This window comes from Budorcas taxicolor, chromosome 2, assembly GCF_023091745.1.
Source record: "Budorcas taxicolor isolate Tak-1 chromosome 2, Takin1.1, whole genome shotgun sequence".
In the NCBI taxonomy this organism is placed as follows: Eukaryota; Metazoa; Chordata; class Mammalia; order Artiodactyla; family Bovidae; genus Budorcas; species Budorcas taxicolor.
In genome coordinates this window covers 68,998,855-69,011,210 of record NC_068911.1, presented here as the reverse complement: position 1 = coordinate 69,011,210, position 12,356 = coordinate 68,998,855, and the positions used below count along the sequence as shown (strand labels likewise).

The following is a 12,356-nucleotide window of genomic DNA, read 5'->3' as shown; positions in this document are numbered from 1 at the left end:
GGATTACAGAGGCTCTTTTAACTCCTTGAGAAATTCCCGTATAGTTTTCCATGGTGGCTGTACCAGTTTACTTTCCCACCAAGAGTGTACACAGGTTCCCTTTCCTCCACATCCTTGACGATATCTGTTGTGTCTGGTCTTTTCACTAACAGACAATGCAGTAAGTGTGAGGTGATACTTCATTGTGGTTATGATTCACATTTTCCTGATTAGCAATGCTGAGCAAGTTTCCATGTATTTGTTGGCGATCTGTATGTCTTCTTTGGAAAAATGTTTATTCTGGTCCCTTGTCCATTTTGTAATTGCATTTGAGGCTGTTTGCTCTGTTCTGCTACTGAGCTGAATGAGTTCCTTGCATTTTTTGGATATGAATCCTTTATCAGATATAGAGTTTGAAAACATTTTCTCCCATTCCATAGCTTTTCATTCTGTTGTTGGTTTTCTTTGCTGTGCGGCTTTTCAGTTTGATGTAGTCCTACATGTTTATTTTTTCTTTTGGTGCCTTTGCTTGTGGTGTCAAATTCAAAAAAATCATCGCCAAGATGGATGTCAAGGAGCTTACTCTCCATGTTTTATTCCAGGGGTTTAAAGTTTCAGGTCTTACATTTAAGTTTTTAATCCATTTTGAGCTGGCTTTTGGGTATGGTTTAAGATAGGAGTCCCGTTTCCCCAACACCATTTATTAAAGAAACTGATGTTGAAGCTGAAACTCCAATACTTTGGCCACCTGATGCAAAGAGCTGACTCATTTGAAAAGACCCTGATGCTAAGAAAGATTGAGGGCAGGAGGAGAAGGGGACGACAGAGGATGAGATGGTTGGATGGCATCACCAACACAATGGACATGGGTTTGGGTGGACTCCAGGAGTTGGTGATGAACAAGGAAGCCTGGCGTGCTGCAGTTCATGGGGTTGCAAAGAGTCGGACACGACTGAGTGACTGAACTGAACGGAACCCTCTCTCCATATACACATGGCTTTCTTTCTGGGCTCTTTGTTCTGCTCCATTGATCTATAGGTCTGTTTTATGACATTATCATACTGTTTTGAATGCTATACCTTCACAACATAATTTGAATTCAGGAAGTGTCATCCCTGCAGCTTTGTTCTTTCTCAAAATAGATTTGGCAATTTGGGTTTTGTTTTTTTGTGTGTGTGGTTCCATACAAATTTGAGGATTGTTTTTTTTCCATTTCTGTGAAAAACGCTGCTGGAATTTTGACAGGGATTGTACTGAATCCATAAATTGGTCTGAGTATTATGGATATTTTAACAATATTAATTTCTCAATCCATGAACACAAAATCTTTTCATTTATGTCTTCAATTTCTTTCATCAACATCTTATAGTTTACAGATCTTTCACTTAAATTTACTCTGATTTCCTTCTTTTTCATATTATTATGAAACAATCTTAATTTACCTTTCCAAGTTTGTTGCTGGTGTACAGAAATGCTACTCAGTTTTGTATACTAATTTTATACCTGTCAATTTTCCTGAAATTATTTTTAGTTCTAACAGTATTTTCAGTTCAGTTCAGTCACTCAGTCGTGTCCAACTCTTCGCGACCCCATGAATCACAGCACAGTATTTTGTGTAAGCATAAAATCTTTAGGGTAGTCTACATATATTATGTCCTCTGCAAGCAAGGACAACTTTAATTTTTCCTTTCCAACTTGGATGCCTTTTACTTCTTTTCCTTTTCTAATTGCTCTGGTTAGGACTTCCATTCCCTTGTTTTTAATTTTTTTTAAATTTATTTTTGGCTACACTGGGTCTTCATTGCCTTGCACGGGCTTTCTCTAGTTGCAGGGAGTGGGGGCTAATCCTCTAGTTGTGTCTCAGGGCTTCTCATTATGGTGCCTTCTCTTGTCATGGAGCATGGCTCTAGGGCATGTCGGTTTCAGTAGTTGTGGGCTTAGTTGCCTGGTGGCATGTGGAATCTTCCTGGACCAAGAATCAAAACCATGTCCCCTGCATTGGTAGGCAGATTCTTTACCACTGGATCACCAGCAAAGTCCTTCGATTACCTTTTGAATAATAGTCATAATAGTGGACATCCTTGACTTGTTCCTGATCTTAGAGGAAAAGCTTTCAGCTTTTGAGTGCGAGGTTAGCTGTAGACTTGTCATCTACAGCCTTTATTATATTAGTATATTCCATCTATATCTAATTTGAGTTTTTATCATGAAAGGATCTTGAATTTTGTCAAATGCTTTTTCTGCATCTATATTGAAATGATCATGATTTTTAATCCTTCGTTTTGTTAATATGGTCTATCATATTTAATGATTAGCATATGTTGAATCATCCATACATCTCAGGAGTAAGTTCCACTTGATTATGATCCTTTTAGTCTACTATTGAATTCAGTTTGCTAATATTTTGTTGAGAATATGTCCATCTATCTTTATCAGGGATACTGACCTGTTCTTTTCTTTTCTTATAGTGCCCTTGTCTGGCTGTGGTATCAGGATAATACTGATCTCGTTCAATGAATTTGGAAGAAGTGCACTCTCCTCTGTTTTTCAGAAGAGTTTGAGAAGGATTAGTATTAATTCTTCTTAAAATGCTTGGCAATATTCAACAGTGAAGCCAAAATCACTGCAGATTGTGACTGCAGCCATGGAATTAAGACGATTGCTCCCTGGAAGAAAAGCTATGACAAACCTAGACAGTATATTAAAAAGCAGAGACAACACTTTGCCAACAAACGGCCCTATAGTCAAAGCTATGGTTTTTCCAGTAGGCATGTACAAATATGAGAGTTGGGCCATAAGGAAGGCTAAGCACCAAAGAATGAATGATTTCCTCCAGTGGTACTAGAGGAGACTCTTGAGGGTCCTTTGGACAGTGAGGCGATCAAACCAGTCAACCTTAAAGGAAGTCAACCCTGAACATTCACTGGAAGGACTGATGCTAAAGCTGAAGCTCCAATATTTTGGCCACCTGATGTGAAGGGCCAACTCACTGGAAAAGACCATGATTCTGGCAAAGACTGAGGGCAGGAGGAGAAGGTGGCAACAGAGGATGAGATGGTTGGATGGCATCATCAACTCAATGGACATGAATTTGAGCAAACTCTGGGAGATGGTGAAGGACAGAGAAGCCTGGTGTGCTGCAGTCCATGGGGTCACAAGGAGTCGAACACAACTGAGCAACTGAACAACAGTGAAGCCATCTGGTCCTGGACTTCTCTCTATTGAGAGGTTTCTATTTACTAATTCAATCTCTTTGCTGGTAATTGGTCTATTTAGATTTTCCATTTCTTCATGAAATGGAAGTAGGCTGTATGTTTCTAGGAATTTATCCATTTCTTCTAGGTCATCTCATTTGTTGGTATATAGCTGTTTATAGTAGTTTCTTATGATCTTTGTCAGTTATAATCAGTCTCCTCTTTCTGATTTTATTTGAGTCTTCTTTTTTCCTTAGTGTAGCTAAATGTTTGTCAATTTTACTTTTTAAAAAAACCCATTCTTGGTTTCATTGATCTTTCCTATTGTCTTTCTAGCCTCTATTTCATTTATTTCTGCTTTGATCTTTGTTAATTCCTTCTGACTTTGAGCTTATTCTCTTTCTAGTTCCTTGAAGTACAAAGGTAGACTGAGATTTTTTTTTTTTTGTAACGTAGGTGTTTATCATTATAACCTTCCCTCTTAGAACTGCTTTTACTAAGCACCAAAGAATGAATGCTTTGGTATGCTATGTTTCCATTTTCATTTGTCTCAAGATATTTTTTTACTTTCCTTTTGATTCTGTCGATGAACCATTATTTAGGAGCATGTTGTTCAATCTCCAATTTATAAATATGTTTCCTCTCCTACTTTAGTCCTTCTCCCTAACCCACTTCATATTTTTCTCACCTCAGTTCCGACCACATCATCCTTCAAATGAAGCAGGCACTTTAAATCTCTATTTCAGCCTTAGAATATGGTTGAAAGCATTCCCCAAGGAGAGGATATTCCTGAGCAGTATCAGAAGCAGGCACACATCTACTCCATCTTATACAGGCTTTCTCTTCCTCACTCCTGCTTATTTTCCTCCCAATTTATGCCTTTGTTATATCATTGTCTTCTCCATGCATGCATCTTAACCTCTCAGAAATATCCAGTGGCAACCATGGGCATGATTAAGCCTTATTAATGACAGTACTGAAGGAAATGTGCACATTCATGTTAAAGACAAAGCAGAATCCTCATTGCAAGACTAATGTCAGAAGAATAGATTTCCTATTTTCTATCAGGTCAACAGTTGAAGGACTCTTGTATCTTTTAAAGATATATATATATATTTGAAGTATCACATATGCAGCTATAGATTAAATGGAATTGGCTTCCAAATTCTCAAGTAGGGAACAGAGTGGAAAGTATAAGTAAAAAAATAAATAAATAACTCGTCAATATATAATTGCTGAAGCTGGTTGATGGGTACATGGTTTTTTTTTTTTAATATAGACATCTTTCAAAATAAAAAGTTAAAAAATTAAAATTAAGGCTTTCAAAAAGAAGCAACTAAAGGAAAAAAGTTCTGCATATAAGCTCTCCATTTATGTAGTATAATCGAAACATCTGGGTAGAATAGATAACGTGATCACCCTAATGAAAAAAAAACAATACTCCAAACTTAGATAAAATATATTCTAAAGAGATAAAAATATTCTAATAAATAAAAGAAAATAAATCTGCTTCTAGATTTAAAGGGCAGGAAAAGGAACTGAGAGAAAGGGTAAATAAAGGAAGTTATACTAAAGCTAAAGATCTTGTGTTCTTAGAAATGCATCTCATCTAACTATGAGATAAAAATAGCAGAGCTTCAGAAATACTGTGGCTTTGAATGAGACTGAACTCATACATATAGCTCTGTCTTTCAAAACTCTATTACTCACCAAAAATCACAGTAAAGAATGAAAAACAAAACAGAAGCTCAAAGACAAAGAGAACAAAAAAAGAAGGCAGCAACTACATTTTTAAGTTTAGAGTGCAAAGAGGCAAAAGATAACTGGCTTTGAAGGCCCAAGAAAATTAGAAAAGCAAAAAAAAGCAATCCAATGTACGTAACAGAATCTGCCAAAGACTCATGCATTGGCTGTACCAGTACCCCTAGAGTGATGGCGAAGGTGGCACTGAGAATAGGAAGCTTAGATGGAAGTTCGTTTATAGAGCAGTTAGTTGCCTGCCATACTCCCCCAGAGCCAGGCCTCTGGCCCTCTTCCAACCCTGGCAGACAACAAGGTGAGTTTTAACAGAGGGTCTCTGGACTAAGAGAGACAAGGCACAGGTGAAGGGAGGAAAATAAACGAAAGCCCACTTCCACTGGAGGAGGAAAGGGCAACCCACTCCAGTATTCTTATCTGGAAAAATTCATGAACAGAGGAGTTTGGCAGGCTACAGTCCATAAGGCTGCAAAAAGTTGGACATGACTCCACACTGAATACTGAGACCTGTAACTCTCTTGTCTTACTCAGCAACCAGAATATCAAAAGCCAGGTCTAATACTTCAGATGGGAAGCCAAACGATTATTCTGATTCCCCTGTCCAAAATAAAAGATCTGAACTAGAGGGTCCCCAGTAAGACCACCCACCCAGAGAACTTTACAGTAAGGTACATGAACCCAAAGCTCCCAATAAGCCTCAATCCTAATTTTAATATGAGCAGAAGACGACTTGGAAGAAGAGCTGCTAACATGAAAAACAGAGATCCGAACAAAAAGAAATAAAGTAACTTGAAGGAAAAAGGCAGATTGCAAGAAGAAGAAAATTTAAAAACAAAACACCTGTCTATAATATTTTTGGAGAAGTGAGAGAAAATAGTACATTCATGAAAGAAGAACAGTATAGTTTTTTAAAAATATTAGGAAACCAAAAAGAAGTCCTGAAAATTAGAAATATAATAAAAACAACTTAATAGAAGATTCAGGAGAGAAAAGAGAACTAAAGGATCATACAGTTATTATATTTACTAGTTCAAGACAAGAAAAAAATAGAAGAATATTTCCAAGAACTGAAGTACACAGCTTTCAAATTAAAAGAGCCCCTGAATGTCCAACACAATGAATAAAAATAAACTCACATCAAGGTACATCATCATGAAATTTCAAAACACTGAAAATAAAAAAAAATCTTAAATCCTCTAGAATGGGGGGAAAAAACTATCAAAAGAGACCAAAAATGAGAATGGTAATTAACTGCTCAGTGGCAACACTGGATGTTAGAAGAAAAAAAAAAAAAGAGAGAGATTTATTTTCAAATTAGGTGGAAAATAAATTCCTATTAAAATTCTATACCTGGCCAAACTAAATGTAATCATAGAGCAGAGGTTTTCAGATATAAAAAGTCTCACAAAAGAATTATTTTACTTTCCTTAGGAAGCCCTTGCAGTACGTATTCTACCAAAAAGAGGGGGAAAAAATCATAGCAAATGAAGAGATGAAATCCAGCAAATGGAAGGTTCAACATAACAGGAGGGCAAATGGACTCCCCAGCATGAAGGTGAAGGGAGATCATAAGCTGATAGCTATGTAATAAGTACAAAGTTGGGTATCAGAAAGTTCCAGAAAAGTGGTGCAGGGGCTGTGGAAAACCGTCTGGTAGTTCCTCAAAAAGTTAAAATTATCATGTGATCCAACAATCCCACATCTTAGAAATATACTCAAAAGATTTGAAAACAGGTATTCAAACAAATACACGTACACCAATGTTCACAGCAGCACTATTCGTAACAGCCGAAAGGCGAGAACCCAAGCAAGCGCCCATGAACTAATGAACAGACAGACAAGATACGATACACCCATACAATGGAATATTATTCAGCCACAAAAAGAACGAATTACTAATATCCACTACACACAGGTAATCCTTGAAAACACTACGCTAAGATGAAGCCAGACACAAGAATTCGCATTGTATAATTCCACTTATATGAAATATCCAGAATAAGTAACTCCATTGAGACAGAAAGCAAACTGGCAGCTTCGCGAGCTGAGGAGAGGCAAGGATGGAGTGTGACTGCTTCTTCGGTACAGGGTTTTCTTTTGGGGTAACGAGAAGGTTTTGGAATTAGAGCTGGGGAATGTACTAAGTGCCACTGAATTGTGCACTTTCACATGGCTAATTTAATGTTAAGTGAATTTTACCTCAAATTTTTTTTAAAAAAGAAAGCTCCTGGATTGCTCCAAAAGAACAAAACTGATCAGACACTTACTCTGTTTTAAATATATTAAAAATGAGAGTTTAATAGCTGAGGCAGAGTCTGAGAATGAATTAGCATTAACACCCACAAAATGAACCTACGAAAATTAGAGTCTCTAAGAAAAGTAATCATTTGAGTCATGCACGATGTTTATAAAATTGTGGTGATTCAAATATGACAATCTAAGCAGAATCATGACATAATTCTACGGAGGGTGGGGACCGAAAATGTCTGAGAGGAAAAGGTGAAAGAGCTAGTTGCCAATCTTCAATTGTTCAAATTAAATTTAAAAAATATCTAAGAGGGAAAAATTAAAAATTGAAGTATCAGCAGTTCAAAACATTTAAATAATGTTTATTATTTAAAGCTATGAAAGTAAACACTGAAGGAAAGAAACAATTATAAGAATTTAAATAAGTTGCCTCTGGGAGTGGGAAATGAAAAATTAGGTTAATATTCCACAGAGAATTGCCAATTTTTGGTAATAAACCTAATAAAAGTAAAAGGGAAGGAGATAGTTCTGTGAAAAATATGGCTGGTAGCTTGATAGGGATTGCATTGAATTTGTAAATTGCTTTGGGTAGTATACTCATTTTCACTATATTGATTCTTCCGATCCATGAACATGGTATATTTCTCCATCTATTAGTGTCCTCTTTGATTGCTTTCATCAGTGTTTTATAGTTTTCTGTATATAGGTCTTTAGTTTCTTTGGGTAGATATATTCCTAAGTATTTTATTCTTTTCGTTGCAATGGTGAATGGAATTGTTTCCTTAATTGCTTTTTCTACTTTCTCATTATTGGTGTATAGGAATGCAAGGGATTTCTGTGTGTTGATTTTATATCCTGCAACTTTACTATATTCATTGATGAGCTATTTTTCACAGAACTAGAACAAATAATTTCAAGATTTGTATGGAAATACAAAAAACCTCGAATTGCCAAAGCAATCTTGAGAAAGAAGAATGGAACTGGAGGAATCAACTTGCCTGACTTCAGGCTCTACTACAAAGCCACAGTCATCAAAACAGTATGGTACTGGCACAAAGACAGACTTATAGATCAATGGAACAAAATAGAAAGCCCAGAGATAAATCCACACACATATGGACACCTTATCTTTGACAAAGGAGGCAAGAATATACAATGGAGTAAAGACAATCTCTTTAACAAGTGGTGCTGGGAAAACTGGTCAACCACTTGTAAAAGAATGAAACTAGATCACTTTCTAACACCACACACAAAAATAAACTCAAAATGGATTAAAGATCTAAATGTAAGACCAGAAACTATAAAACTCCTAGAGGAGAACATAGGCAAAACACTCTCAGACATAAATCACAGCAGGATCCTCTATGATCCACCCCCCAGAATTCTGGAAATAAAAGCAAAAATAAACAAATGGGATCTAATTAAAATTAAAAGCTTCTGCACAACAAAGGAAAATATCAGCAAGGTGAAAAGACAGCCTTCTGAATGGGAGAAAATAATAGCAAATGAAGCAACTGACAAACAACTAATCTCAAAAATATACAAGCAACTTATGCAGCTCAATTCCAGAAAAATAAATGACCCAATCAAAAAATGGGCCAAAGAACTAAATAGACACATCTCCAAAGAAGACATACGGATGGCTAACAAACACATGAAAAGATGCTCAACATCACTCATTATCAGAGAAATGCAAATCAAAACCACAATGAGGTACCACTTCACACCAGTCAGAATGGCTGCGATCCAAAAATCTGCAAGCAATAAATGCTGGAGAGGGTGTGGAGAAAAGGGAACCCTCCTACACTGTTGGTGGGAATGCAAACTAGTACAGCCACTATGGAGAACAGTGTGGAGATTCCTTAAAAAATTGCAAATAGAACTCCCTTATGACCCAGCAATCCCACTGCTGGGCATACACACCGAGGAAACCAGAATTGAAAGAGACACATGTACCCCAATGTTCATCGCAGCACTGTTTATAATAGCCAGGACATGGAAACAACCTAGATGTCCATCAGCAGATGAATGGATAAGAAAGCTGTGGTACATATACACAATGGAGTATTACTCAGCCGTTAAAAAGAATTCATTTGAATCAGTTCTGATGAGATGGACGAAACTGGAGCCGATTATACAGAGTGAAGTAAGCCAGAAAGAAAAACACCAATACAGCATACTAACACATATATACGGAATTTAGAAAGATGGCAATGACGACCCTGTATGCAAGACAGGAAAAAGACGCAGCTGTCTATAACGGACTTTTGGACTCAGAGGGAGAGGGAGAGGGTGGGATGATATGGGAGAGTGGCATTCTATCATGTATACTATCATGTAAGAATTGAATCGCTAGTCTATGTCTGATGCAGGATACAGCATGCTTGGGGCTGGTGCATGGGGATGACCCACAGAGATGTTATGGGGAGGGAGGTGGGAGGGGGGTTCATGTTTGGGAACACATGTAAGAATTAAAGATTTTAAAATTAAAAAAAAATAAAAATAAAAAAAAAAATAAAAATAAAAAAAAAAAAAAAAGAAAAAAAAAAAAAAAGGGAAGGAGATAGAATGTTATATATTTGCACAGGTTATGAAAAACTAAGCTCACCTGAAGAAACTGTGTGAATTCTGTGTAGTTAAGGTGCTTCTTCCGATTATGCCCAAAATGTAGCCGGATAAATTCACAGTCCCAATTAAAAGGGATATGATGATGAATAGTAGTCTGTCCAAAAATTTCTTTGACATTTTCTTGAAAAGGAAAATAAAAATAAATAAATTATATCTGCAATAAGTAGTTTAGTCCACTGCAATGTTCCTACAGAAAGAAATTAAGAGAAATTTTAAAAGTCAATATTATCTGCTTCTATTAAGATTAGCTGCAAAATTTTTTGTGCCCAGAAACCCATGCACAGGAACACAATTGATACAAAATATAATTTTACAGTTAAGATTGTGTACCATTACATATAAGGCCATGAGATTCTTAATTTCTCTTGATTTAATTTTAATTAGTTAGTGATTTATATCTTGCACTATAAATGGCTGCTACTTTGCATTCCAGTATAAAATCAATAGTGTTTTCCCGGTTCCTCAAGGAGTCGAATTAAGCCCTTTATCAGAAGCATGAATACCTAAATTACGGTATAATGCAATATTTGTCATACTAAGTATGGCTTGATTGAGGCTTGATTATTACATTCACACTAGCCTGAATATATCTATTGAAGATAGGTATAAGAAATACTACCCAAAGCATATCATTAGTTCAGCAGCAAGCACCTTATTAAAAGCTTCTGATATTGTCAAAAATATGGTCTTGACACAAAGCTTCAAAATCCCCATAAAAACCATGATTATTAGTCTCAGCTATTAAAATATTTTAAGATAAGTGAAATTAGTGATTCACTTTTAAATAAAGAAGGACTAAACACAGTATACTAACTTTTAGATAGGAACCAGTCACACCATGTAATATACAACCAAAACCCTCTGACAGCTTGTCTTCATGCACTGACAATGGCATTCATTTTCTTACAGAGTTCTACACTTACTAGAAAAGTCAATTCACAAATGACTGGTACTTTAACAAGCATAGACTGGATAGACTAATTTAGAAGCTCATGCCAAAAAAAAAAAAAATCATTAACAAAGTTAAGAAAGCAGGAAGCCTCTTTTACTGATGTCTTAAGAACAAAATTATTTTCAAATTTAAGCCAATTATATTAGTGAAAGGGTTTTATTATCTATAGCTATCAATTATATTAAGAATTAGTAAATATAAGCTTAATGTTTTATAATCTCCAGCTATGCTATTTTATCTAATTTCTGAAAATTCTCTAAACAGATATAAATCTCACATTGTAAATGGTTTAATGGATTCCCTTTAGCTTTAATATTCTTTTTTTTGATAAAAGCATTGCTATGGTGGGGATGTAGGGGAAGTGTAAGAATCCTGAACTGGAAATCCTACCAGTCTGGACTCAACACGACAGCTCTGAATAGGTCACAGCGATCGGTCAGTTGGAAGGCGGCATTGGATGTCACTGGGGAGATGGGATTCTCATCTTTTCTTTCAAATGGAATGTAGCATCTATTTCTGGCCTAAATAGCAACAGTATTTCAGAGTTTTCAAATCATGTCAATTATTTTCATCTTCCATAACACAAATCAAAGATATGAGCTTTAGTTTCCAAAAGCAAAGAATTAATGCAGTAGCAAGTTATGGGATTCTAAACAACACAGAGGATTACCCTCAACTCTATGTGAGATTTCAACAAGTTGTAAAATATATTAAAGTTTACAAAATTATTAAAACAACAAGGATGGCAGAAAACTCTTTTGAGCTAAAAATACGATGGCAGTTTAGCAAAGATTTTTTTTAGGATCCTACCTGCTTCTCTTTCCAAATTAACCTGGTTTCTTATTTTCAGTATTAAACTAAGGGAATATGAAGAAATTGATGGAAACTATATTAGGATAACTTAATTACATTAAGAGAAATTATTAAAGGGAATAAGTTATTTTATAACCTTTATTTAAAGGTTAAAACTCTCAAAACTCAAGTGCTTGATAAGAAATATACTGTTATTGTATAAAACTTACTTAGTAGCAGTAACAGAATAAAACTGAATTCCCTTTGTATGTCTGGAAAATACCAGAATCTCATGTGAAACTATATCAAATAAAACCAGACTCAAAATCTTTCAAACTTATGAAAATTTAATGAACCATAAAAATTGCTTTTTCTATCACAAAAAGGACATTTATAAACCAAAATTACAATGTGTAATTTACATTCAGAAAAAAATAGCACTATAATAAAAACTTTTACCAAAAATTCTACTTAGTAAACTTCTTAGCAACCTTTAAATAAGATCTTACAATACCCTTGAAACAATTAAACTGATGGCTTAAATTGCTCATATTAATTTCTCCAAATATAGAAGTGTCATTTTCCATGAATATTTGTTTAAACATTTCCCACTTCTCCCAAAGTGGTCAGCTGACAGTTCTGTACATGGTTTTATTATGACTATTACTATGTGCTATGGTTTATTAACTACCCCCAGACACTTTTAATTATTTTAGCCATGTCACAGGTTGCAAACTTTCAAACCTACTCTGGCATCTCTTGATATATCCCACTTCCTTTCTGTTATTGTTTCCACTACCAACTCC

The 12,356-nt window shown here is 35.5% G+C and overlaps 1 protein-coding gene across 2 annotated transcripts in view; it reads right to left on the bottom strand.

Moving 5' to 3' along the window:
• The window catches only part of SLC25A12 (solute carrier family 25 member 12), a 102,942-nt gene that overhangs the window by 50,514 nt on the left and 40,072 nt on the right, over positions 1 to 12,356 (bottom strand). For both annotated transcript variants that reach the window (XM_052658947.1, XM_052658946.1), the window contains exon 5: positions 9,787 to 9,926. In XM_052658947.1, coding sequence (XP_052514907.1) covers positions 9,787 to 9,926 — 140 coding nt within the window. The remainder of the gene's footprint in view (positions 1 to 9,786; positions 9,927 to 12,356) is intronic.